Source organism: Bos mutus, chromosome 1, assembly GCF_027580195.1.
Source record: "Bos mutus isolate GX-2022 chromosome 1, NWIPB_WYAK_1.1, whole genome shotgun sequence".
Lineage (NCBI taxonomy): Eukaryota > Metazoa > Chordata > Mammalia > Artiodactyla > Bovidae > Bos > Bos mutus.
In genome coordinates this window covers 142935009-142961915 of record NC_091617.1, presented here as the reverse complement: position 1 = coordinate 142961915, position 26907 = coordinate 142935009, and the positions used below count along the sequence as shown (strand labels likewise).

The following is a 26907-nucleotide window of genomic DNA, read 5'->3' as shown; positions in this document are numbered from 1 at the left end:
ATTTTGTTTCAGGAGTGGTCAGTCCTCTTTTGATTATTAGTCGGGGAGCCTGACTCCTAGATGGGCGTGGGAAGACAGACCCTACACCGCTCTTCACCGCCTGCTGCTGTAGTGGCTTTTGACAGTGATTCAGAGTGTTTGTGTCCCAATCTTGGTGGGTGACAACCACCAGCAGCGAGAGGGGGAAAAAAGTCTGTCTGAATTCTTTTCAGGACCACGGGGATAGCTTACAGATGTGTCTGTGTCTGAACATACATAACCATCCATGTGTTTATTTTATAGCTTAAGACCCAATGATGGAAGAGGATCTGATAGATATTTTATTTACAAAAGAAAGGATTCCTCTGGAGGTAGCACACACGTTTCACAAGCAGATAGAAGGGCACCGCAAGGTGACGCACGGTCCCGACCGACAAGCAAGGACCTGCCTGCTGCTCTTCCCGGTAACAGTCCAGTGACTCCTGGCCACACCTCTGGAGACCTGCAGGCTGGGGCCTGTGTCCCGACCCTGGAGGCCGTCACTGCTGAGAGGCCAGGCGCCTGGCTGTGGTCTGGACCACCCTCATGGTGACCCTTCCTGATGGGCCTTGCGGGATGGAGTCCTCCTTGGAGCTGGCAAGCAGGTCTGACAGGTCTCCCTGGGAAGCCCATCCAGGCCCAGCCCTGGGGCTCCCAGGCCGTCTCCAAACTCAGAGTCCAGCAGATGCTCCCTGCTCCAACCCTGTGCAGGGAGATGGGGCTGGTGGCCAGGCCACCTGCCCAGCTCACCTGTTCGCTGGCATGGAGGTGCCAGCACGACAGTCACACCCAGGATACATTACAAACACTTTAAATTCAGAGATCAGCCTTAATACCTGTGTTTTAGAAATACATGTCTTTTTCATCCCTAAAATTATCAAAACTTTATATTAAAAATATAAAAATCCTCATACAAAGTTCGCATCTACACACGTTGGCCCACTAGCCTCTCTGCAAGGTGTTTTCAGCAGCAGCTGCTCCCGGGCCTGAGTGCTGAGCCGTGCCCGCCGGGAACCCGACCCCACGGCGGTGTTTGGTGCCTGCCGCGGAGCGAGTCCCAGTGCTGGGGCTCTGGCTCTCGGGACAGCTGCCCCCCGTGGTGGTGGCCCCTCCTCGCCCAGCGTCCCGACCAGAGCCGTGGGGTGCGGCCCTAGGCCAGCGGCGCGTCTGCGTGCCCAGGCCCTCCCCCGAGCAGGTGCAGACTGTCGTCGTCGTCGTCCTCGGACGCGCCTGCCTCCTCCTCGCTGCCCAGCGGCTCTGAGGGCCGCTTCAGGCCCCGCTGCTTCGAGACGGCCAGCGCATACTGCAGGTTGTAGCGGTTCCAGTCGCAGCTGTGAGGACACACGGGACTCGAGTCAGTGAGACTGACGCGGGGCCTTTGAGGCCAGGTCTGACAATGTGGGGAGCAGCCCTGGCTGGACCAGCTGGCGACAGTAAAAGCCCCCCACCCCCGCCCCCGGAGACGTCACGTACAGTTTGGAGACATCGTCCAAGTGGTGCTGGATGCTCTTCTGAAGGAACTGAATGGCCGGCAGCAGCGTCCCCACTCTGGAAAAAGACGTTCCTCAGCACGGGCCACCACCCGAGGCCCCTGGGACCCGCTCCACGCTGTCCCTGGGTAAAGACTGCTGCCCCCACCCCGACCAGCAGCCCCAGTGACGGGAGTCCATGGTGAGTGGGCAGGGTGTACCTGGACTTCAACTTCTGTCCGTGCACCATGAGCAGTTTCTGAGTCCATATCAGGTAGAATTCTAGATGGCGAGATACTTCAAAGGATGAAGCTAAAAATTCCAGCACCTTCTCCACGTACAAGTCGGGCAGGGAGGAGCTTACGACCTCGACTGTGAGGAAAGGACAGGCGCACTCAGCCCGCAAAGACCCCGTCAGGAGAGACGTGCTCACAGCTTGTGGCTTCTGAACGTGCAGAACCGGCCAGCACGTGTGAACGCAGGCCCCCAGCCCCCCCGCTCCTCCGGCCCAGGCTCACTCTCGTCCCAGGGCACCGCCTCCAGGGTCTCCTGCAGCAGCTTCCTCTCGTTGAGCCGGAAGGCTAGGAGGATGGCCCTGGTGAAGTCCCGCTGGCGCAGCGCCGCCCGGATCCGCACAGGGGTGACGCTGGTGTCCAGCTCAAACGGGTCAAAGAGCATCTGGGCATCCAGGGAGTAAATGAGGAGCCCCTCGGTGGTGGTGGCCGCCCAGCAGCGCCCTGCAACGAAAAGCAGACTTGAGAAAGGCTTCCTGAACGTTTTTTCCACTTCCCCCCTTTTTTGAAGAACAGGTCCTGAACACATCTGGGACCCCGAGTGCAAGTGTAGGGGGAGCCTGGGGATGCTGGACCCTCAGGAAGGGGTGCCTGGCCTCTGCTATGGCCCCTGTGAACCCCAGCCACTGAGACCCTGTCCTGTTCTGCCCCTGCCGGACACACCAGGGGTGGGGGCGGGCAGGGGATGAAGCCCAAGGATGACACCACTGTGGGGGGGTGGGGGAGCCGCCTGTCTCCGTGGCCCCATGCCAGGCATGTCTGCAGCCACAGCTGCCCTCCAGCAAGGACACAGATGACATCTGACCCCAGGGGGACTGCGGTGCCCAGAGCTGGCCCTGGGAGCAGGGTGACAGGCCCAGAAGCCCATTGGGACCAAGCCCACCTCTCCCACCCTGATGACCCAAAGCCCAGGGCTCACCGGTGGGGGAGAAGCGGAGCGAAGTCACCCTGATCTCAGGTTTGAAGTGCCGGGAGCTCATGTCACCTGGGAACAGAGATCCCCCTACTCACAGGGCTGCACACACCTCAGCACCCCCTACAAAGGGAGGCCCATGCTGCAGGGCCTCAGGTACTGCTTCACGGGTGCCAGCGGCCTCCAGAGGCAAACCCGCAGTGTAGACACTCCCGTGGGCTAGGGCCCAGCCTAGAGCAGCCCCCAGCTCCTAGGGAAAGCCCCGCCCAGCCCAGGGCTGCCAGGCAGCGGGTTTCAGGGCCCGGACTCCTGACACAAGGCTTCCTCTCTGGCCACATGGGGGCAGGTACTAGGAGCAAGGCACAGGGCTGGGCACCAGCCAGACGTCCAGCTGCTCACAGAGGGGGCACCCAGGCCAGGTTCCTGGACATCAGTCGCTATAGCCTCGACAAGGGAGCAAAGCGGCTATCACCCAGGAAAACGGCCAGGGAGCAGGACGGCCTGCCACGGCCTGGCTGTGGGACACGAGAGAACCCCCTGCTCACCTTTCTTCACGCCTGGCAACGGTATGGCAACCCCGCCCTCCTCCGCAGCATCTTGGTCAATGAGCGCCAGGTTGCCGAACTCCGTCATTTTCCTTCGGTTCAAAAATTCCTGAAGGGCGAAACCCAGACGTCCCACTGTGGGAGGTGGGAAGGGTGCACTCATCTGCCCCACCTCCCCCTGTATCACCAACATGGGGCCCAATCCTGCCTGGAACCCAAACGGGACACAGGGAGCCCGAGACAAGACAGCCCGGGGCCCACAGTCAGGCCTGAAGAGGGTGGGTTCTTGTAACTCAACGTCTGAAGAGGGTGCACGTGACCTGCGAGGGCGGTGCACGTGGGGAGCCTCTGCTGCCACTTGCCTTGGCCTGTCCTGGGACAATGAGGACACCCCGGCCCTGACAGCTCGGAGGGGTGGGCTGCGGCTGCACAGATTAGCCCCTCACCCGGCACGAGGCCAGGACAGGTGAACCCAGGCAAGCACGCCTGTCTGGAGGGTCCCCAGGTTGCCTGTGGGGCCAGGGTGTGAGGAGGCCTCCAGGTGAGGCCGGACAGCTCTGGGGACCACGGAGCCCTGCAGCAGCCCCGGACCTCACTCACCTCCATGGCGTCCAGTGACAGGTTGCAGGAGATCTCGAACTTCTTCCTGAGAATCTGCTCCCTGACGTGATAGATGCACACGAACTTGGACATCCCTCCCGCCAGGATGCTCTGGCCATCCGCGGAGTAGCAGAGAGTGGTGAAGGCCCTGGGCAGAGGGCATGCAGGCTTAGTCACCACCCAGAGGGCAAATGGCACGCGCCCCTGCCCCCTCCAGGGCTCCAGCCCAAACCCTGCAGCCCCGTCACCCGGCTCCCTGGGGGGACCATGACCCCTGGAGGAGGTCAAGGACCGCGGCGCTGCGTCAGGGCGCTTCCAACTGAAGTCAGCACGGAGATGGGTCAGTCCACCCACTACCCCAACAGCGGCTGCGGACAGGACCAGAGCTCAGGCCTGCGCTGCCCTGGCTGGCTCCCAGAACTTGAGACTGCAACCTGGGGTTTGGCAAAGGATTCTTAGATATGACACAAAGAGCTCAAGTGACCAAAAGAAAACAAGTGGGCCTTTGTCACAATTAAAAACTTTTGTGCTTCACATTAACATCCTCGAGAGAAGTGGAGACAAGCCACAGGGGGAGGAGGTACCTGCAGATAGTGTATTTGATGCGGCCTCATATCTCGAGTCTGCAGAGAGCCCTTGCAACTCGGCACCACAGACATGCACCCATTAACACAGCCCACACACGATGGCCTGTCAGCCGACGAGCAGACGCCCAGAACACCAGTGCATGGGAGACGCCAAGCCCAGGCATGGCTACACCACCCCGCCGCCCGGCCCCCCCAGCGCAGCTGTGACTGTAAATCAGAGTAAAGAGCACTGCTTATGATATGAGGAGACCAGAAGCCCCTGCCCTGGACGGGTGTAAATGGTACAGGCTCTTTGAAAAACGGCCAGCGGGGCAGTAGACTGCCACGGATGCACCCCTAGACCTGATAACAGGACCCACAAACACTCATCCTCAGGGTGTGAGAACATGGACACCTGTTAACCCAAATGGACCCCAGGACAACCCGCTCCCTCTGGGGTCCCAGCCAGGGAGCCCCCAGGCTCCGGGACACACCCCGCTGGGCACTCACTTCCCCTTGGCTGAGTGCTTGGCGGTGATCTTGTCCAGCTCCTTCCGGCCTGTCTTGAGGTCGTGCCTGCCCTCGATGGAGCCCGTCTGCACCGCATTCTCGGGGTCCCAGAAGGTGATCTGTGAGTTCAGTGTGGCCACGGCCAGCTCGGCACCATCAGGGCGAAAGGTCACAGCCAGAGCTAAGAAGAGATGTGTAATCAGGGCTGGGGAAAACCCTGGGCTCCAGCCATTGGGCCACTCTGCCCTGCCCTCATCCTGGCACCCTGAGGGTCTGGGGGCTGCAGGACCCACACAAGCATGACCGAGCCGGGCAGCCTGGTGACAGAGTCTGGGCAGGAGGTGCCATGTGGAGGCCGTGGGCAGGCTAGAAACAGACCTGCTGGAGGCAGGGTCAGTACAGGCCCCAAGAAGACGCAGGGCCCACAGCTAAAAGCCTGGATCAGGTCCATGTGGGGCAGCAGGAAGCCATGACCACCACAGAGACTGAGAACCCCAGGGCTGACGACTGGGTTCTGTGAAGGCTGGGCCCGGGCAGGCGGCGGGGTAGGGCCTCGCTCCCAGGAACAGGAGGGAAGCCAGCTGCAGCAGGGCCCTCGCTCGCTCGCTCTGCTGCGGAGCCTGATGCCAAGCCACACGACTGGGCTGCCAACCCCAACAGCCCACGAAACTCTGGGGCCGCCAGTCCTGACAGCACATGCGCTTGGGACCCTGGGTTTATCCAAGCACGTGACTAAGACCGGGCCTTCCCCTGGGTGCCACTCACCGTCAGAGGTGAGGGCCAGCGTCTCTGTGGTCCTCCAGCTGTCCGCCATGTCCCACAGACGCACTGTCCTGTCCCAGGAGGCGCTGGCCAGGACTGACTTCATGGGGTTAAAACACAGTCCGCTGATGGGCCCCTCGTGGCCGGACAAAACCTGTGGCCATTCAGAAGAGAGCTCTGAGGACCTGAGACCCTCGGGGTCCCTCCACCCCGGGGCCGGACTCGCCTGCTGGATGCTGGTGTGCCGAGGCCACGGCCCCTGGGCTGGGGGTGAGGGAACCCCACCTTGGTTGGGCCAGGGAGTGGAGACTGCCAGGAAATGCATGTAAATGGTGCCACCTGTGCTGGACATGACCCGTCCCCCACTCCTCTCGCGTCAGTAAGGCCCCCTCCCCACACCCTGGCCCCTCCCAGACTTGCGGCCCTTACGTCAAGGAGCCGGCCCGTCTGCATGGACCAGATGAAGACCTCGAAAGAGTCCTGTGCCCCAGCAGAGACGATCTCCCCGCTCGAGTCCACAGCCACGCAGGAGAACTGGGTGGGGCGTGGGGATGTGAAGGTGCGGAAGTTCCGGTACCTGTGGGAGGACGGCCCAGTTGGAACAGTTCCGGGGCCACATGCCCTCACCCATGTCTTCCCGACAAGCCCCGACCCCTTGACCTTGGCCTGAAGAGCCAAGGTCCCCACAGGAAGTCACCTGTGAAGATCAAAGGCGCGCACAGTCCCGTCCATGGAGGAGGTCACGATGACGTAGCCAGTGGTGGTGAAGGTCACGCCGGTGACCCCACTTGAGTGCTCCGTGAAAGTGACAAAGCAGAAGCCACTGAGGGTGTTCCACACCTTGACCTGTGCGGAGAGGCCACGGCTCAGGACAGCCCAGGTGGGTGCCCTAGTGAGTGAGGACTGGGGGCTGCGGGGGGGCCTCCCATGTCAGAGCAGCTGCTGGCAGCACGGACCCGAGCCACATATGGAAAATCAAGTCAGGAAGGGAAACAGACGCTACAAGGCTCTTCGTTCCCACCCTGGTGAGCCTGTGAACAGCTTCTCAGGAGCCCGGGTGGGGCCTTGCTATCGGGGCCAGACCACCAGTGCAGTACCCCCCGGCCGGTCAGCAGAACAGAGACAGGAGGGGGATCCCCCCAACCCCGGATGGGATGCAGCCAGCCCACCTTGCCATCGTCCCCGCCGGTCACGATGTACTGCCCGTCGGGGGAGTAGGCCAGGGACACCATGCTGTTGAAGTGGCCCTGCTGCTTGAGCACGTAGGACTCGCTCTGCCACTCCCACACCAGCAGCTGGCCCAGGCCTGCGGGGCGCACAGGACCGCTCGTGACCCCCGTTTCCTGTCCGGGCCTGAACACGGGGACCCAGAGCGGAGATGCCAGCCTCCCACATCGCCTCCAGAGGCCGGGGCCACAGACTAAGAGTTCCAGGTGGCAACGGGGCTCAGGACTCAGAGGAGCCTTTGTTCTCAAGGTTTCATCGGCTGCTTCTTCACAGTGAGCCAGTAGCCTGCCAGCCTGGCCCTGGAGCCTCGGAAGCAAGGTGGGGCAGGGCAGGCTTCCCGGGGAGGAGGAGCTCCACTCGGGTCACCTCACAAACCCAGGCACCAACCTGAGCACCCAAAGGCGATCCAGTCCCCAGAGCTGTTGATGGCGACGGACGCAACCCTCTGATCTGAGATGCTGGGGAGACACACGGGACCCGGTCAGCACAGCAAGGCCTCCGTCCCCACCCCAGGGTGGCTGCACGAGCCAGGACGGGCCAGGTCTCCTGGCTGGCAGCACCCACCTCCTCCCCACCCGGTTACTGTTTACTTCACTCGGAACAACAGAAAACCCAGAGCTTCTGCACCCTGTGTTCAAAAACTCGGAGCTTTTGTGGCTTCATGAAACCAACACTTCGATTTCCTCCACATTCCAAAGATACAGGCGGGAAAACGAAAACGGAAGATAAGAACATGACCCACATACACCTCCCTGTGACTGGGGGTGGGAGCGGCACATCTGAGATGGAGGGTGGCACAGCTCCCCAAGCCCCTCAACCCAGGACAGAGGTGGGTACAGGTGTTCTGGGAAGCCAACCATGCAGCCGGTCAGGCCTCCTGATCCCTCCATGGCCTCAGTCCTGGCCTCCTGATCCCTCCATGGCCTCAGTCCTGACAGGCATGGTGTGGCTTCCACCCACCCTGCCCGCCTGGCAGATGGAGAGCACAAATGTACACACAACTGCACACATAAGTACATGACTGCACACACAGGCACATGACTGTATACACGTGTGGACACGACCGCACACACAGGTACACGATCGCATACACACATAGGTACACGACCACACACACAGGTATATGACCACACACACAGGTACACGACTGCATACATACACAGGTACACGACCGCACACACAAGTATATGATCGCACACACAGGTACACGATTGCATACACACACAGGTACACAGCTGCACACACAGGCACATGACTGTACACACGTGTGTACACAACAGCACACACAGATACACGACCGCACACAAAGGTACATGATCGCATACACACACAGGTACACAGCTGCACACACAGGCACATGACTGTACACACGTGTGTACACAACAGCACACACAGATACACGACCGCACACAAAGGTACATGATCGCATACACACACAGGTACACGACCGCACACACAGGTACACGACTGTACACACATGTGTGTACACAACAGCACACACAGATACATGACCGCACACATAGGTACACGATCGCAAACACACACAGGTATACTACCGCACACACAGGTACACGATTGCACACACACACAGGTACACGACTGCACACACAGGCACATGACTGTACACACGTGTGTACACAACAGCACACACAGATACACGACCGCACACATAGGTACACGATCACATACACACACAGGTACACGACCACACACACAGGTACACGACCGCGCACACACAGGTACACGACGGCATACACACACAGGTACACGATGGCATACACACACAGGTACACGACCGCACACACACATGTATACAACTGCCCACACACAGCAGAAGCGCTGACCTCAGCGAGTGGATAAGGTTGAACTCTGGGAGCTCGTGAAGGTGGAAGATTCCAGAAGCAAAACCAGTGACCAAGAGGTGGACCTTCTTATGATATGCAGCAGCCGTCAGATTGTTAAAATCGCCTTCTTTGTTGAAAAAGTACCTAAACAGACAGGAACACAAGAACTGTTGGAGAAGGACCAGAGAGCCCGGCTGGTCCCACACCCTCACCCCAGCCTCCTCCCCGGCCCCCCAGGGCAGGTGGAGACCCAGCCCCCGAGGGCAGGCAGGGGACAGCAGGTTGGTGCTGCCCCGCAGTGCCCCAGGTCCTCACCCCCTGCCCCGGTGCAGGACAGGCACCTACTTGGCCACCCGCGAGTACTTCACTTTCCCCTGCTGCTCCTCGGCGGCCGGCGTGGCCTTCCCGCGGATGGTGGTCTCGCTCTCTGCCCCCTCCTCCTCCTCCTCCTCCTGCTCCTCCTCCCTCTGCAGCAGGTCTGCCTTCCAGCCTGTGGGGGCCTTCAGCCTCAGGCCCTCAGGAAGGGTGTCGCACTGCCACACGCACAGGGCACCATCCTGGCTGAGCGTGTACAGCTGCAGAGGAAGACGTGTGAGCCCAGGTGGTTTCCCCAACCCCCAGCCCACACCCACCTGGGCTGCGGGGACGAGAACATGGCCCGGTGCTGCCGAAGCCTGCCTGGCCCCCAGGGCTCCCACGTCCCCAGGGGAGGGGCTGCGATGGGGACATACGTCCAGGCTGCTGGCCTCGAAGAAGCAGGCCACGATGGCATCCTTGTGTCCCCCCAGCGCGTAGTAGATGAGGTTGTCCCAGCGCTCGGCCCCAAACACCCATGTGGACATGTCTCTGCTCCCGACTGCAAAGCACCTGGGGACAGGGGGTCACAGCTTGGCCTGGGTTCGCGGGTGTCCACCTTCCACAGCGTCCCGGGGCACAGGGGTGACGCCCAAGGTCGGCTCGGGTCTGCATCTGCCCTGGGCGGGGCCAGGGTCCACCTGTGCTTCTCCCAGGGCCAGGAGTCTCACTGCACGTGTGTTGCTGCCCCTCATTGCAAAACGGTCTCTCCCCTTGGCCCAGGGGAGCCCAAGGACCGACCACTGAGCCCAACGGAGGGCTGCCTGGGGGATCCTGTGCCTCCCATCTCCCTGACCCCAATCAGAGCCAACTGTGCTCTTGGCAGGAGGAGAGCCAGGTGTGGGCCCAGGCCATGCAAAAGGGCACGACCTCTTGGCTGTGGCAGCCCACAGCCCACCAGCGTCTCCCACGGACACACTGTGAGCCTGGGGCTGTTCCTGCACTGCAGCCCAGAGAACGTGGGAAGAGTTGGCCTGCCTACAAAGTGGCAGCCACCTCCAGCCACACCCCCCTTCCCTGCCCCCACCCCCCGAACGCAGGGCAGCAGACACAGCCCCAGGACGCCTTTGAGGACAGCTGGGGGAGAGCACTGCCCAGGCAGCCCGACTGGGAGGTACTGCCAGCGCTCCCGCTGCCCACGGCCACCCTGGAAGCTGGGCCACAAGGCGCTGGCTCGGGCGGCCCTCACCCTGGGCCATGCTTCGCGCTGCTCTCCAGTGACCAGGGCCAGGCAGACCTGACTCAGACTCAAGAGCCAGGCCTGCATCCAACCCACACGAGAGGCTTGTGAGAGGCCATTTGAAAAAGAGCCGGGGATGTGACAAGTCACCCCACGTGATGAGACACTTCACAGGTGCCCCTTCAGGCCCCTCCTATGTCCAGTGCCCCTGCCTCACCGGGAATCGTCCGTCCAGTCAATGCATGTGGTCTCGTCGTATGGCCCAAAGTAGGTTTTGTCCAGGACGAATGCGTTGAATTCCCGCTTCCTCCCAGGGGCGTGGTACACCTGAGCAATGTTGCCTTTCGTGACGACGAATTTCCTGCCGTAGAAACGGTGTCGTCAACATCCGACACCAGGGCAGGTCCTGGGCCAAGGCCGGCTTCCCACAGGAGGCAAACCTGGGTGGGGCCCTGACCCTCACCTGCCTCTCACGGACCCCAGTCCCCTCTCCTCTGGGTGGACAGTCGGGGAAGAAGCAGACAGACTCTAGGTCACGCCACACTTCTGCCCTTTCAGGCCCTCCCACCAGCCTGGGAGGTGGTCGCCAAGGTCAGGGCAAACTCGGACAGCCCCGGCCCAGCACGCCCTCTACTGCGTTTCAGAGTGTGGACACGGAGCCGGGGCTCACAGCTGACCACTGGAGCGCCTCCTCCCCAACACGGCCAGGCTGGCCCAGGTGTGAGCAACCCAAGATCGAGCCCCCTTTCCTGCAGTCCAAGAACAGGCCAGGTCTGGCCCCATCGTCCTCATGGTGGACATTGAGGCCAGGGGCCCATGCCACCCAACACCATGGCTCCCTCAGGGCTCAGGGGCCGTCTGTGGCTCGGATCGTGGGCCATCCGAGCCCACCACATGAGTAATGCAGCTCCACGGCTCCCACCCTGCCCGCAGATGTGTACCTGCCATCGGGGGAGAAGGAGACGCTGTGCACGGCACCCTTGAAGTGGAAGTGGTGCAGCACAGACCTGCAGACCAGGCTGACCAGCAGCGCATCGCCCCCTGTGGGAAGGGAGAGCAGACCGAGGCCCCACACGTGGCACGCACGCACCAGGCCTTGAAGGCAGGCCCTGGGCCCTGCGGTGTGGGCAGCACACCGCCAGGGAGGATGCCTCATATGCCCACCCGAGGCCCACCCAGGCCCAGACACAGAAGCAGCCGAGGCAGTGGAGGGACTGTGTGGGCCTCGACCCCCAAGGGTCTCAGTGTTGGCCTCTAGTCATCTGGACACTACCACACCTGCCCCCAGTCAAGGCGGTTACCTTCGTCAACAATGATGGCCAGGCGGCCGTCCGGGGACAGCCCCACACACTTGATGTTGTAGCGAGTGGCCAGGGGCAGGGTGTTGGACTTGTTGCTGGGAGACAAAAACCAGAGCTGAGTCACTATGCTCGTGTCGTCGGGCGGGGGGTGGGGGCAGGCCAGCCTGCACCAGCAGCCCTCACCCCTGCACAAAACACATAAAAACCTTACAAATGGGTTTTGAACATGTCAGTTCTGCTTCTAGGGCCTCATACCAAGAGGACCTGCAAATATACAGTCAGGAAACCAGAAATGACCGAGCTGCCCAATAAGAGGGTAAGCCCAGGGATAGCACGCCCAGTAAGGCCTTCTGCAGGAATGAAAAAATGTAGAGTCATGGAAAACTAAGTAAAGATAAATAACCCCTGGATCACATTCTAATTCTGTCCTTTATCGTATCACTTTCCAGTTCTTCTTCAGCAGCCACAGGGCCTCGACCTTGGAGTGCCCCTGCCACACATCACTTAAACAGTTGACACCAGCAATGACCTGCCAGGAACTGGCCCAGGGTGCACCCCGCACTTCAGGAAACAACTCACAAGCAAGGCAGGTACTATGGCCCCATCTTATAGATGAAAAAACTGAGGCCTGCAGAGATTCAAGCAGCCTCTGCAACAGGAGGGTCTCACCCAGGCCACACTCATCTGAGAAGACAGGAACAGAGCCACGTGCGTGCTCAGTGGAGACAGAGTGAACCTGAGCAGGCTGGCCAGGCAGCAGTCCAGGGCTGGTCCCATGCCCAGGCATCCTCTACCAGATGTTTCAGCCAAGTGATACAACCTCAATACACAAGGTCCAGTGGAGAGGATAGAAGGGAGAAACCGGGACCCCTACAGCCAGTCCCGCTGCTGACCCATTGGCACTATGTGAATCTGCAGGCCCCTCTTGAGCTTTAGTAAAAGTAAAAGGTGTGCTTTAGACAGGTGAGGAAAAAGCTGTTTTTACTTGCAAACCACAAGCATCACTATTGCTAAGATCATTTTAGCATACTTACTTTTTCAAGTCGAACACAGTAACTCTGTTTCCCACAGGGCTGATAACTGAATTCCCATCACAGGTAAAACTTAAGTTTCCACACCGATAGACTGTCCCCAGCAAATTTGAAAACTGAAAAGAAAACAAAACTGTCTTTATAATATAAAGAAAACACAATTCTTGGAAACGACAAAGCGAGGCTTCTGGTCAAGGAGATGGTGCAGACTCTCACAGGCTCCCTGATTATTCCCAGGGTCCCTCGAGCCACCCCCCTCCTCCCAGGACAGTTTCTGGGCACCTCTCAGTCCGGCCCTGAGCAAGAGAGAATACATAAACCCAGTCCCCAGGGGCTCTGAGCTTCCACTGGGGTGGACAAAGGGCAGGGTCAGCGCAAGGAAGCCTCCAGATAGGAGGCGTCTGCTGGAGGGAGGGGAGGACAGGACTCGTGGTGCAGGAAGAGAACTGCTGCGGAACAGCCTCCCGACTGCATGTGGGGTTCAAGGCTTCCTGAACAGGGTAACCTGCTGGCAGCCCATCCGTTCGATCATTCATTCAACCATCAACCACCTGCAGGTCCCATGACCCGCGTGTGGGCCACTGAGACGGGAGGGATCACCAAGGAGCATCTGGAGCTGCAGGCAGGCAGGGCCCTGGGAACCCCAGGAGGCTACGGGGGACTGGAGAGCCGAGGATGAAGGGCACACCGAGAGGAGCTGGATGGGGAAGGTTGGGTTCACAGTGGGGGAGCATTCTGAGCAGGACGACCAGATTGGGTAGGGGCAGCCTGGATGTGGGGTGGACCTGAGGAAGCTCCCGCTGAGGCTAGGGCCAGGCCAAGCCTTGGACGTGAGGAGCTGGGACCTGACAGAGAGAGAAAGGCTGGAAACGACGAACCTGCGGAAGAACAGCCTTCAGGGCAGTGGCAGCAGCAGGCAGGGCCGCGCAAACGCTCACGGCTCCAGACACACAGGTGGCCCGCTGTGCCAAGGGGACCGAGACGCGGGGAAGATGCAGAAGCGCGCCCAGCGAGCTCGGCACCCAGGTCCCGCCCTCTGCCCCCGCGTCCTCCCCACGTCTCTAGCTGCGGAGCCTGGGAACCAGGACTTCCGTCCGGGCTGGCCTCCGCTGCCCAGCTCGGATCTCGGCGTGACCCTTCCTTAGCGCTCCTGCTCTTTTCGTCCGCGCGAGCCGCTCGGTCCTAGTTGGGGCTCTGCAGCCCCAGGCCGCTCTCTCAGGCTGCCAGGTGAGGAACCGGTCGGTGGTGCCTGACCCAGTCAACCCAGGCTCGGTTCCCGGACCCCGAGGGAACAGTCTCGAGAAGCGACTCCATCCGGACCCCGAATTAAGAACCCCTCACCACCCTTGGCCCGCGCTCACCCTGTATGCGAACTTCATCCCGGCAGCCACACGTGTGTTGCTTGCAGTCTCTGCGCCCCGCCCCTCGGCCCGCAGCAAGCACTTCCGGGGTGGGAGCGCGGCCATGCGCCACAGCGCCCCCTCGAGGCCTGGAGGAGCGGCGCGGCCCGAGGTGGGGTCCCAGCCGGCCGACCCCGCCCCAAGGGTGGTTTCCTGGCTGCCGGTCCAGCCCCGGAGGCGAAGCCCCACCCACCGGCCCCTCCCCCAAGCGCGGGTTCTTTGCAGCCAGCACGGTCCCAAGGCGCAGCCCCAGCCCCCGCCCGCTCCGCACCCCACAGGTCAGGCTCAGGTCCTCTTGGGCTTGGGGTGGCTTGCCTGGCTGCTTTGACAAACCATCCCAGCACTATGGATGATTAGATCGTCCGATTCCACGTTTACTTGTTTAAAAGCTCTAGGTTATTAAGTGGGGGGCAAAACAGCAAGACTAAGTAAATGGAAAACCTTTTCCGAAAAAAAAATTGTATTAGTGAAGATACCAAATGTGACAGAGGCAGCTACCTTATCAGACTGTTGTTCAAGGGGCTAAGTGGTGTCCAACTGTCTGCAACCCAATGGACTGCAGCCTGCTAGGCTCCTCTGTCCTCCACTATCGCCCAGAAAATGCTCAAAATCATGTCCATTGAGTCGGTGATGCTATCTAACCGACTCTTCCTCCGCCACCCCTTCTCCTGCCCTCAACCTTTCCCAGCATTAGGGTCTTTTCCATGAGTCAGCTCTTCACAAAAGGAGGCCAAAACCCTGGAGTTTCAGCTTCAGCGTCAGTCCTTCCAATGAATATTCAGGGTTGATTTCCTTTAGGATTGACTGCATTGATCTCTTTGAAGTCTAAGATGTCAAACTGTAGGATGGCAAATATGTCTACAAAAAAACCTCAAAAACTCTCTAGACTCAGATGTCTTACTTCTAGTGTGCTATTGAGCAGTAAGGGGCTTCCCTGGTGGCTCAGCAGTAAAGAATCTACCTGCCACTACAGGAGACACAGGTTCCATCCCTGAGTCCGGAAGATCTCCTAGAGGAGAAAATGGCAACCTACTCTAGTATTCCTCCCTGAAAAATCCCATGGACAGAGGGGCCTGTCAGGTTATACAGTCCATGGGGTCGCAAGAGTCAGGAACGACCTAGCCACTAAAGAACAACAACTGGGCAGTAAGTTGTGAAAAACAATCCCTAATGTTACCCCCCCCCCCCAATAATTAATGTTTAGTAGTCAGGAACAAGGATTAGGGAAAGAAAACAAGAATATTCGTTTTTACACACTCAATTTTCACACGCCACAGGATAAGAATGAAGTCCAAACCAGCAGGTTTCTTCTTAAAATGTGTATTTTCAGAATTATAATGCTTACATTTTAAACAGTCTTAATACAATGGCTTTAGTCTAACAATATATTACAGAATAATGTGAAAAATGACTTTCATAGTAATCTATGAAAATGGAGTTAATACCTGCAGTATCAAAGTCACCAACTTGTCACCTTTTCCAGCCACGGAACACCAGCAAACCATCTTGACCACACTCTCAGGTCTTACAGCCTGGTGCACAGGGTGAATACATTTAGAGAAAGGGGCATTTTCATGAAAAGTCAAATTTTAAAATCACATAGGATTTCTTTTAAAGATTACAATTGACAATAAAACATTTAGATCAGGTTAGTTTGTTGTTTTATAAAAAGTAGTACAAGTTTTCATTTCATATACACACCTGGAGTGTTTTAACTTCATTTTGTAACTCAGTTTTATTTTAAACACTACTAGAATTGACCAGAAGCCTGTGTGTCTTTTCTCCGCCAACTCTGGGATACCCAGCCCCATCACCTAAGACCAGGATGGGAACCTGGCCCATGAGAGGCTGAGCTGATGATGGAGTTGCAGGTAGAAGTCATTTTCAGATTAAATACAAGAATTCCCACATTAAGAGTTATAATTTTTCCAGTCATAGGAGACCCTATGAAATTCACCAAAATTATAACTTATTTCCTTTTCCATTGGCTAGTATTTACATCTTCCACAGATATTTGTAAAATGGCTGCATACCGCTTCTTAGGATGCACATTTCCGGCTTTACAGTTGTTTAACAGCTGCTTCATTTTTACCTACAAAACCAGCTTGTCTCAAACACATAAGCCTTATTTTAAACACAACAAAAATTCAGTTACAGCCGTTTAGACTAAAAAAAAAAGTTTTAGGTGACATTCTTCATTTATGTTAAAAACAACAACAACAGAGGTAACCATGTAACTTAGATTGCAAAAGATCTTCTTGGGTAATCAACAAGGAAAAAATAAACCTGTGATAAATTTCATGTCATTCAATTTTCAGACATAAGAAACCACCATAAACATTTTGTACTTCCACTTCATTTTTTCCCTTCTGAATATGTATATAATTAAGAGAATTTCATAGTGGAATCAGAACCCAGGGCAAAAGTCAACTGGGTTATCGGGAAGCACAGACCCACATCCCCCTCTGGAAGGTCACACATGGAGGAGGGTGCCGCCCTGGACTCTTGAGGCTCACCATGCAGATGGGTGAGAGGCTTTTCCGACACTGGCGGATCTGCAGGGCAATCACCAATTTTTACAATAAAGCAAACTCGTGTTAGAAACTGTTAACTACCATTAGATTCTGAACTTCTAATTTGCTTAGTTTATTAGCTTTAAACTGCACACAAGGAAGGTAAATTTCTGAAAAATTTAATTAAATGTACCAGTATTTATCTTCTTTGTACATTTCTCCAATTTCTATAATGAAAACCAGGGGAGCAAGGATCACCACCTTTATTTGTTAAACAAGCCGGAAGACCATATACTGAAGAGACTGTGATGCTCTGCTCTCTGTTCATTTTGCCCTGTGCCTTCTTGCCCTCAGGCCACCAGGAGGTGACAGCCAGGGGCAGTGGTGGCTGCAGAAGCCTCCTTTTTCTCTAAGGCTCACACATCTGAGGTTATTCGTGAGGGCCCACCCTCTGCTGGACCGACTACACTCACTTGCATTAATCTGGTCAGGTTCAATTCCAAGCACACTTTCCTAATGAATTAAGAGTTCTCTATTTCATATGTACAAAAATACATCGCTTTGGAGAGCTGGAAAAGGTTTAATACATACAACACTTATTTACAAGCTGTGACTTTCACACCAATAAAAACAAACACACATTTATTTTGTCCTTGATTTTTGGTGCAACTTATACATAAACATCAGTTAGTATGTACTTTTAAAAATAATAAATCAACCATATGTACAATTAAATGTACAACCTAAAGCAAATTAACCCATTTGTATGGTATGACTGCCATGTAGCAGGCAGGAGAGTAATAGTCCAAGACTCTTGCCCTCATACAACCAGACTAGAAATATGCTGAGAAGACCCCTCTAATCGTTGTTTAAATGGAACCTCTTAATTTCTGAGACTTAAGGTGCAAAAGAAAAATACTGATTATACAGAAACAATTACATGTAAAGACTCAAAAGGAGAGAGAAAAACACAACATATTAACCCCCACATATAAAATGATAATTAAAATAAATATATATTTAATTCCAAGTGCCTATGATACCTAATCCACATGGGGGGAGAGGGGAGGAAGGGCTCCAGAAACATTTATGCCTAAATCATCTCAGTGCCGAGTGGTTTCTCATGCCCTGGCCTAGTCTTTAAGTACCTTTAAAATGGCTCCAGCTGTCAGATGCTCCAGGCCCTCCCAGTCTGACGTCCCAAGGCACAGAAGGGGTTTTTATTCCCTCCTCACCCCCATCCCTCTGCCCAGAGAGGGAGTTATTCTAGAAAAGCGCGACTAGATGACCTGGGGTAAAGGGCTGTGCTTTCCTCCTGAGGAGACACACAAGCCCACCTGGCCCAGAAACTGGGCAGCCATGTGGCAGAAAGGCATACGCGCCACTAACAAGCCCACAGGGCCTCTGTGTGTCCACCTGAAAGACATCTGGGATTCAGGTGAAGACTGGTAGATGACAGACTGCTCAGACGAGTGGGCTCCAGAAAGCTCTCCAGGGAGCAGGGAGGAGGAGGGAGGCGGCGGGGCTCTGGGCAAACCTGGAGGACATCAGGGGGCAGGGGGAGGAAGTTAACGGCCTCTGACACCCCGGGTGACATGAACAACCAGCTGAGCACGGGGACTTCTCTGACACTCCCACGGCCAGGCAGAGTCACACAAGGCAGGCTAGAGCGAGGAGGCTGCCATTGAGTCAGGATCCTTCCGGCGCACACACGCCTGGCCCGGGGACTGTGTGAGCCCTGTGCGTCATGTGACGCTGACCTCGAGGACGTGGTCGTCTTTGCTGGGGATGACCAGGACCTGCGTGCCCGCACTCGAGTTGAAGGCCTGGCCGGGGGGCAGTGCTCGGAGCCGGGGCATCGGCAGGCCTTTGTGCTCACTGCTGGCAGCTGAGTGCACACTGCCCCTGCTCTTGACGCTGCCGCTGTCCAGCTGGTCATCCACGTGCTTGTCCACCGACAGGCTGTCATTTTCTATCCAGCTATCTGCAAAACGAACAGGAAGTGAGACAGAGGCTACCCTGCGGTGGCCTCTCCCCACCCCGGGGAGCTGCTTGCCTCCCAAGCCGCCCTTCAAGGCACAAGGATGTCAACAGCCGCCACGCCTTTGGAGAGATGCCAGTACACAGGTCCCGGGTGGATCATCCTCGGGAGCAGAGGCCCAGAACGAGTGACCCTGACCAAGTGTTTGGTACTAGAGCACCCCGGTTCCGAGTGTGGGGCTGTTGAACAGCACGGAGCTGCCACACACCCCGCACCGAGGGCGTGCTGTGTCCGTTACCCAACAGGGTCCCTACCCGCGTCCAGCTGTGAGGACTGTGCAGAGTGGTGGGGGAGGTACTTGAATAGCCTGACGTCAGGGAGCGGCAGGTAGCCTGCAAAGAGCGGCATCACCTCCATGTGGACTCGGTGCGTGGCCTGGGCCGTCACGGGCATGGAAATGACTCCGGAGCTCTTCCCGCACACTGCCCAGTTGCTGCTGTTGTCCACAACTGAAACAGAGAGGGAAAGCGCCATGTTTACCCAGAAAGGGCCTCCAGAGTTCACACCAAAGAAGAGGCGGCCAGTCCACGCTCGAGTGAAGTCCAGAAGTGGGGGTTTGTCCCATATCTTGGTGCCCTGGAGCTGCATCTCAAAGTAGAACACCTCTGACTGAGAAAGGAAGGTAGAGGCTGGCTACACGGGGGAAGATGGCTTCTTTCTCCTCACGTTCGTAAGTGAGCAGAGTCAACGCTGTCTTGAAAGCCCCTTGAAAATGCGGTGTAACCTCCCACCCAGCACCACGGAGGCAGCATCAGGAGTGAGGATGGAGTTGGGCGCGGGTTCCTCCATTACGCGTGGTACTGACCAGCGCATCTGATCCGAGCTCTGCCGCTCACATCAGCCCCCAATGGTTTGGGAAAAAACGGTACACATGAAGCACGGAGCTCCTCTTCGGGAACCACGGGGAGGCCGCACACACGGCAGGCGCTGCTAGGGATGCTGAGAGACCGTGACTGTGATGTAACTCAGTGCGAGTCAAATGCTGGACTGAGCAGTCACCCACGGGCAAGGAGGGCAGGATCCTCGTTGGCTCAACAAAGGCCGATGAGGAAGCAGGGGCAGCAGAGGGCAAGCTGCCCGCAGCTGAGGCCGTGCAGAGGCCACAGCAGCACGGGGAGGGGCACACTGAGCAGCGGCTCACAGAGCTGGTCCTCAGGGTGCCCAAGGGCCCCTGGCCCTGCCTCACTGTGCTGGTGCGCCCTCTGGCAGGAAGCCCGCAGCCTGAGTGCTGGCCGGGCCACTGGCTCTCAGAGCAGAGGCACCGTGTTTCCCACCGCTACAGACTGAAGAGAAGAAACTGCTGCTGTCAGTTACGGATGCTCTGCACGTAACAGTCAAAATCTAATCAATTCAGCCCTTTCGTACACGTCGTTTTTTTAACTTTAACTCTGAGATGATTACACACTCACAAGAAGTTGCAAAATAGTTGTAGTGAGAGGTCCATGCACCCACCACCCGGCCTCCTGTGTCAGGGGACACAGGCCCAGGCCCAGCACAGGTCACCAGGCACTGGGCTGGCGGCCCTCGGAGGCGAGCTCCTCAGCGTCAGGTATTCAGCAGATACCTTCTTAAAAATCAGTGGCACAAGCCTGGTGCTTGGAAGAGGCTGCCCGTGGTACAGTTCAAAACTGACCAAAACTCAGCATTCTGGGAAACGTGCATTTGCCACTGTGAGCTTGGTAGAGTCCCAACTCAGAGTGCGGTGATGAGCCCAGAACTAGTGTGAACACACAACTGTTCGGAAAATAGTTCTTTCTCAAGAGCACTATCATTAATGGCTTTCCTAATATCTTAAAGAAAGTAAATGAAGACTTGCCTCCCTAAGCATTTTTAGAGCATAAAGGGCCTGACACCAAAACCTGAGAACCTTAGAGAAGCAGCCCAGGCCCCAGAAGAGGAGGGCTATCGAGGGGCGTCTGGGAGGCGGCAAGGAGGAGGGGCCAGGGTCTGGGTAGAGGGGTGAAAGGGGTGAAAGGAGGCTGGAGGGAGAGGGCGGGAGCGTGAGCACAGGATGCCTGGCCTGCTGAGCGAGGGGGCCTTGACTCACAGGCAGAGGACAGAGCAGCTCCAGGCATCACTGTGCCCCAGCCCCGAGCCCCACAGCTCCTTCAACACCTCTCAGAGCAACAGCTCTGCAGTAACCACCTTCAACACCCTGTGAGTCCAGGGCCACACCATACAGTGGGACATTCAAACATTCTTTCAACTCTAGAATGTTCTCTCTTCAGATGAGGAGCACTGCACGTTGTGAACGACAGGGCCGAGCACAACAGTCAGGGCCAAGAAGCCTCCAGACCCACCTTCATACATCAGCTTTGTTGAAAAATACTCGTCGGATTCCGTCAGGGCTTCATCCTTATCCACCTCCAGGAGGTCCGAGAGCCGCGTGATGGACACGTCCAGGGAGCAGAGTGAGCCTGTCCTACAGTGCTCCGTGCCCGGAGGGGGCGATATCTCCGCTCTCACGTTGTACAAGGTCTGGGCCAGAAAGGAGAGAGGGCAAAGGAGACAGTCAACAATCTGAGCAGACAGCTCTCTGAGGCCGTCATGGTGCTGCCTGCAGACTCGAAATTTCGAGAATGGACCAGAGGAGCAGCTGTGTGTTGGCGCCCTCTGACCGACTGAGTCCCTGTGGAGACATGTCCTCGGGAAGCCCCACCCCGAGAACCTTAAACTCTTCTTAACGTGAACATGGTCAAGCCTCTCAGGAGGAGGGAGGCTGGCCCGGTGACTCCGCACAGGCCTGTCACCAGTGTCACGCTTCACGAGCCTCCTCTCCCCACCAACACACACTGACTTATCTGCCGGGGCTACTGTAAAGCAGGCTCTGGACCTGCCATGTCACCCTGGACACTTCAGATGCGTCACTAAAAGACACAACGCATTACCACAACCAGTAAAATGAACAGAGTTCCTTGGAACTACCCCACAGTAAGTCCATCCTGAACCTTCTCCACGATGTTCCGTCTCTGTGACCTCCCTACCTGACAGTCACACCTGCTCACACTTGCTCACCACCCAGGACAAAGGCCCCAAACCCGCACAGGGGATGAGAGCCTGCCCCTCCATGTGCTGGCAGCCCCACTGCCACAGGAGAGGTGAACGGCCACACCAGCAGGGCGGAGGGAAGAGGCCCGGCCGGGGAAGCCCACGGCTGGAGCCCAGCTGTAATAAAGGATAGAGTCCTGACACGCTCCCCAAGATGAACGAATGCTGGAAACATCACGTCATATCAAAGCCGTCAGTCTCGAGACGATCACACTGAATGCGACTGTCCTTGCACAGGCAAGGCTCAGGCACCCTGCTCTAGAGCGGGGTAGCTCAGGGCTGCGAACAGGAGGGGGGCGTGTGAATGGGCACAGGCTTTCCTCTTGGAAGAATGAATACGATCCTGGTGCTGGTGGCCCAGCTCTTTCAATATACTAACTTCAATGAAGCGAACGTCCCTAACGGTGAACTTAATGGTGAAAGTGAAAGAGCTAGTCGCTCAGTCATGTTTGACTCTCTGTGATCCATCCACGGTATGGCCCAGGCAAGAACACTAGAGTGGGTTGCCATTTCCTTCTCCAGGGGATCTTCCCGACCCAGGGATCAAACCCAGGTCTCCCACATTGCAGGCAGACTGTTTACCATCTGCACCACCGGGGAACTTCATGGTACAGAAACGAAACTTTAAAAAATAATAATAATTCTGTATTTCTGGTCTTCAGAATACCAGTTTTGAAGACAGCAATCCACCAGGTATTTTTCTCTAGCTTTTTTACTAACCTTGTACAGGTCTAAAGGAAAATTTTTCCTATGCTCAATTTGAAAAGGAAGCAAAAAAGACAAAGTACCAGTGGAATCTGCTAATGAGTTCACTGTCACTGGCAGTAAGCAAACCACATTAAGTTTCTGCTGACTCTTCACCATGTGAATAATCTAATGTTCAATAGCTATCACCACACCAAAGGGGCATCTGCTTGTCCACAAAATGATGAACTATGCTAGTAGCTATGTTTAACTTTAAGGCCAATATGGAATACTCAGGAAAACAGGTGGGTTTAAACAGTCTTTTGGTCAGAAGGAGGTATTAAAAAAACCGCTAATATCAAGAGCTATGCACACAAACACCTTCTCAAATGAAGCGTTGCTTGACAGTCTCCGTCGTTTAGAGAAGAAAACACCACAAAGCTGTGTGTCCACACTCTGGTTTGCGTAACACCAAGCCCAGTCGTCGCACTGGACAAACAGCGCACGACGGCCTGACTCACCCAGCTCCGGGCTGCTGTTAGCTCCACACCTAACGTGCACGTGAAAGAAGATCTGCTTTCTTTTAAAAGCCTAGAGATGTAGCCGCTAATGCTCCAGATGAAAAGGAACAGGTGCAGGACACGAGGAAGTCAGTGTAAGGAAGACAACAGGGAGGAGAGGCTGCAGACGGTCATGCTCAGTGGGGGTCGCGCAGGAGGGCCCAAGGGGCAGACGCGCCACTGATGGGACCAGGGCTCTAACCACAGCTGGCCATTGCCCCCATGCCCCTACCGCTGGCCTTTTCCATGACGGGTTGCTTCATTATACTGGAAGATTTTGTCTGTTTGATTTTTAGAAGGTAAAGAATATGATATCACCTTCCATGCTTCCACCCCAGAACCCCACCAAAAAAATAAGGCGATACATACAAAAAAATTTTCCACTTGAAATTCATAGGTGTAGGGCTTTAAGGAGATAGACAGCTGTTCTTCGGAAGCTGGGGAGAATCCAGTGGAGAAGCGGCAGTGCAGAGAGGGGGGAGGCTCCTGTGTCCACTTCAGCTCCCAGACAAAGAACACGGCCTGCCTGCTGTGGATGCACTGCAAGAGAGTCGGCTGTCGCTGTGCACACGCACACACGCACATGCAGGCACACACACACACCAGACGCTCAGGGCAAGGTGTGTGTGCCCCACCAGGCGAGCGGGAGGGAGCTGGGAGGCTGTCCCCAGGCCCGCCTCCTGACACACAGGTGTGTGCTGCTGCAGCCCCACCTCCCAGCACCTCCCGAGGCCCTGCCTGCAAAGACCATCCGGAACTGGTCAAAGGGCTCGATTCCTCAGGATTCCCTAAGCTCGACAGCACAGGGGTAAAGAATATTTCTTAGTACACAGTATCCCATACGTTTCCCAAGTGGGAAATGTCATCAAACAATTACAGGGACACCTTTACACCATGACAATCACTATGACCTACCACTAAGTGAAGTGGGGAAAAGAACTGGTGCACCTCAGGCATCAAGTCCGCATCTTTAAGTGTGGACAGACTCAGGAAGCACTGAGGTTGGCCAAATGTGGGGGAAAGTCCTTTGAAAATGCTAGACATCAGATAGCCTTAAGAAAACCTTTGATCTTCTAAACACTCAGCACTGACTGTCTAAAAACAAACGCAACAAATGAACAGAAAGGCGGGGCCAGGATTCAGCCAGGCAGCATGAACACGAACGTGACTCCTTTACGAAGCTACCCTGACAACCCAGAGCTCGCCACTGGGCAAGGCAGCGTGTGACTGTGGGCAGGATGCAGCAGCCACTGTTGCTGGGGTGATGGCATCTACGCATCACCATGAGACTCGAGGAAGAGCTTAGAGTAAATCTGTGCGTGGAGTCTGACAAATGCAAGATTTAATTCTTCTAAAAACACAATCTGTTTCCTACTCTGTGCGCTGTGCCCCCTGGCCCACAGAGGACCCTGAGCGGGCATGTCAGGGTGCTCCTCCCTGGGCGTGCACGCCCCACTACTGCCTGCGTGGCTGCTCCCTGTACATGGTCAGCTCCATGACGCCAGCACACGCTTCTCACTCTGCATTCTACTGAGAGGTTACCTGTTCAGATTCCGTGTTTAGCGGTATTAGTCGCAGGTCGGTACTATCATGGGTGTCTACAAGACGACTATCTGACAGTTGAAAGTCAAGTTCTGACAAATTCTGGACACACACTTGAACATATTTCCTAAAGGAGAAAAAAAGATCCTGATGTTTGGGAACCTTATTAAATGCACTTTGGCTGTGTTAAGAAAACACTGGGGCACTTTCCTCGTGGTCCAGTGGTTAGGACTCCACCTTCTAATGCAGGGGGTGGGGGTGGGGGGCGGTGGCTACGATCCCACATGCCTTATGCCAAAAAACCAAAATGTAAAACAGAAGCAAAACTGTAACAAACTCCACTAGGTAAGTAGAATTAACTTGAATTTCTGTTATACATGAGAAATTTTGAAAAATCAGTCTCAAATGCAGCAACTCAGATTCTCTGTAAAGTCATTGGTGTTTTTAACCATTAATATCTACAGAATTGCTGAATCATTAATATCTGTAGAACTGTTGGTGTTTTTTTTTTCTAATTAATCTTTGGCTGCACTGGGTCTTCAGTGCTTTGTTCAGGCTTTCTCGAGTTGTGGAGAGCAGACGCTACTCTCTCTAGCTGCGGTGTGCGGACTTCTCATTGCGTCTCTAGCTGCGGTGTGCGGGCTTCTCATTGCGGCGGCTTCTCTTGTTGCAGAGCGTGGGCTTCAGGGCACAGGCGCCCAGCAGTTGTGGTTCCCTGGCTCCAGAGCATGGGCTCAGCGGTGCTGGTGCACAGGCTTAGCTGCTTCATGGCATGTGGGATCTTCCCAGACCAGTGATGAAACCTGTGTCCCCTACACTGGCACCACGGGAAAGTCCACTGCTGGTGTTTTCAAGCACCAGACACTGCATCTCCTGATGCCCAGACACATGAAGGGTGGGACGACACCCGCGGACTTCCTTGTTCAGACACTGAATCTGAACTTGGTCCAGCCTCCAAAGCAGCGGCTCTCAAGTGGGGCCAATGTCTGGAGACATCTGCGGTTCTCACACTGGGGGTAGGGAGGGTGAAGAGTGCCCCTGGCAAAAAGTGGGGGAGAGCCAGGGGTGCTGCCAATCACCCCCCACGTGGGGTTACCTAAGGGAGTGTCAGAAGAGCTGAAGTTGAAAACCCCACCTTTGAGGTAAGAGATGGCAGCTGACAGGGAACTAGTTACACAAACCCATGATGATGTGATCAGTGGAATCCAGGTTGGCAGCTGACCCAGGTCTGTCAACGGGCCAGTGGCTTGAAAATAGGGAAGGAGGGATAAAAAGGGATCTCAGAAACAGAGGAGACTGTCTGAATCCCACATCCTACAAACCAGCTGTGCAAACTCACTCCTGAGAGAGCTGGGGAAATCTGAGTAGAGCCCGTGCACTTAGGATACAGGGAATGACTGTGAATTTGACAGGTGGACCGCAGCATTATGGCTGTGATAAAACACGCTCAGCGTCACCAAAGTCAAGCTCTGAACAACAGGGCCTGCGTGTGGGGGAGAGTGGGAAAGAAGCAGGGCCTGAGGTCCTTTACCGTGTCCCGGACGACAGCAGGGAGTGCGTGGTCCTGAAGGGCACGCTGAATGTGAGCGATGACGGTGGAGTAGATGGACCATGGGCAATCGATGGACACCTGAGGAGAAACCGGGAACAGGTCTTCAGACCACTCGTCACAGGGACAGCCACCGCCACCCCTGGCCAGCCAGATCTGTGGTGGCTGCCAATTCCTAGACCGTTAATGTGTTTACCATTCCTTATTCAGAAAGAAAAACCCCAATGAACATACCACAAAGGAAGGAGAGAAAAGGGAGTCACCGGCATGTTTCAACGGCTCCCAAGCAGACACCGCAGCTGAAAGTGCAGCCACCACCCCGCCGAACATACACACACTATTCTCACATATGCGTGGCCACAACACTAAATGCGTTCTTTAACATGCAGGAGGATATGACAAAGTGCTTTTAGTCACATATGTGCAGATGACGCTAATCAATCATTAACTATTATAAAATTAAATGAATTGTCCAAACTCTTAATCCACATGACACTGACCACATAAACCAATCAATCTGAGGGCATCGTGGAGACCCTCCACGATGGAGGGTATGGCAGATCGACTTTTAATTTTTTGAGGAAATTCCATCGTGGAGGGTCTCCACGATGCCCTCAGATTGATTGGTTTTCAGCTTAAGGAAGCTACTAACTTCCTTAAGGGCAGGAACCAGGTCTCAAACTTCTATTTATTTCCCTCATGGAACAAATGCATATACCGAGTAAAGAGCGTGCACATATTGATGTACGTCTCGTCTCTGCTTCCTGACTCTGTATCAGGTAAGGAGGGAAGAAATTCCAAGGACTGAAAATTAAAACATTATTCTTCAGGTGCTGCCCTGTCTGATATTTGATGCCATAATCCTTCTGAAATGACTGCGTTTATTAGCCTTTTATCTTACTGCTTTTGTGCATATACTTCTTTTTGCACAAGTAACAAAAAACAAAAACAAGTAAC

General features: G+C 55.7%; 2 protein-coding genes across 2 annotated transcripts in view; both read right to left on the bottom strand.

Moving 5' to 3' along the window:
• Positions 1-299: 299 nt before the first annotated feature.
• Positions 300-14063, bottom strand: PWP2 (PWP2 small subunit processome component). The gene is made up of 21 exons (XM_005907591.3): positions 13975-14063; positions 12617-12729; positions 11583-11677; positions 11223-11322; positions 10499-10642; positions 9479-9614; positions 9093-9322; positions 8748-8891; positions 7291-7361; positions 6846-6982; positions 6374-6522; positions 6106-6253; positions 5680-5830; positions 4915-5095; positions 3839-3986; positions 3239-3347; positions 2700-2765; positions 2006-2224; positions 1709-1859; positions 1492-1566; positions 300-1349 (listed from the first exon to the last, which is right to left on the bottom strand). The coding sequence occupies exons 1-21, from the start codon at positions 13990-13992 to the stop codon at positions 1169-1171; spliced, it is 2766 nt and encodes a 921-aa protein (XP_005907653.1). The 5' UTR covers positions 13993-14063; the 3' UTR covers positions 300-1168.
• A 1254-nt stretch (positions 14064-15317) lies between these two features.
• The window catches only part of TRAPPC10 (trafficking protein particle complex subunit 10), a 78444-nt gene continuing 66854 nt past the window's right edge, over positions 15318-26907 (bottom strand). The window contains 7 exon segments of the mRNA XM_070376863.1: positions 15318-18510; positions 18822-19016; positions 20868-21045; positions 23229-23399; positions 24402-24528; positions 25933-25989; positions 25991-26031. Coding sequence (XP_070232964.1) covers positions 18272-18510; positions 18822-19016; positions 20868-21045; positions 23229-23399; positions 24402-24528; positions 25933-25989; positions 25991-26031 — 1008 coding nt within the window. The 3' untranslated portion in view covers positions 15318-18271.

Bases quoted from the DNA above. Each gene is read 5' to 3' on its own strand.
- PWP2 (XM_005907591.3), bottom strand. The intron at 9,323-9,478 runs GTATGTCCCCAT...CTTCCTCTGCAG, and splicing joins TCGAGGCCAGCAGCCTGGAC to CTGTACACGCTCAGCCAGGA. The intron at 2,225-2,699 runs GTGAGCCCTGGG...TTTTCGTTGCAG, and splicing joins GCTCCGCTTCTCCCCCACCG to GGCGCTGCTGGGCGGCCACC.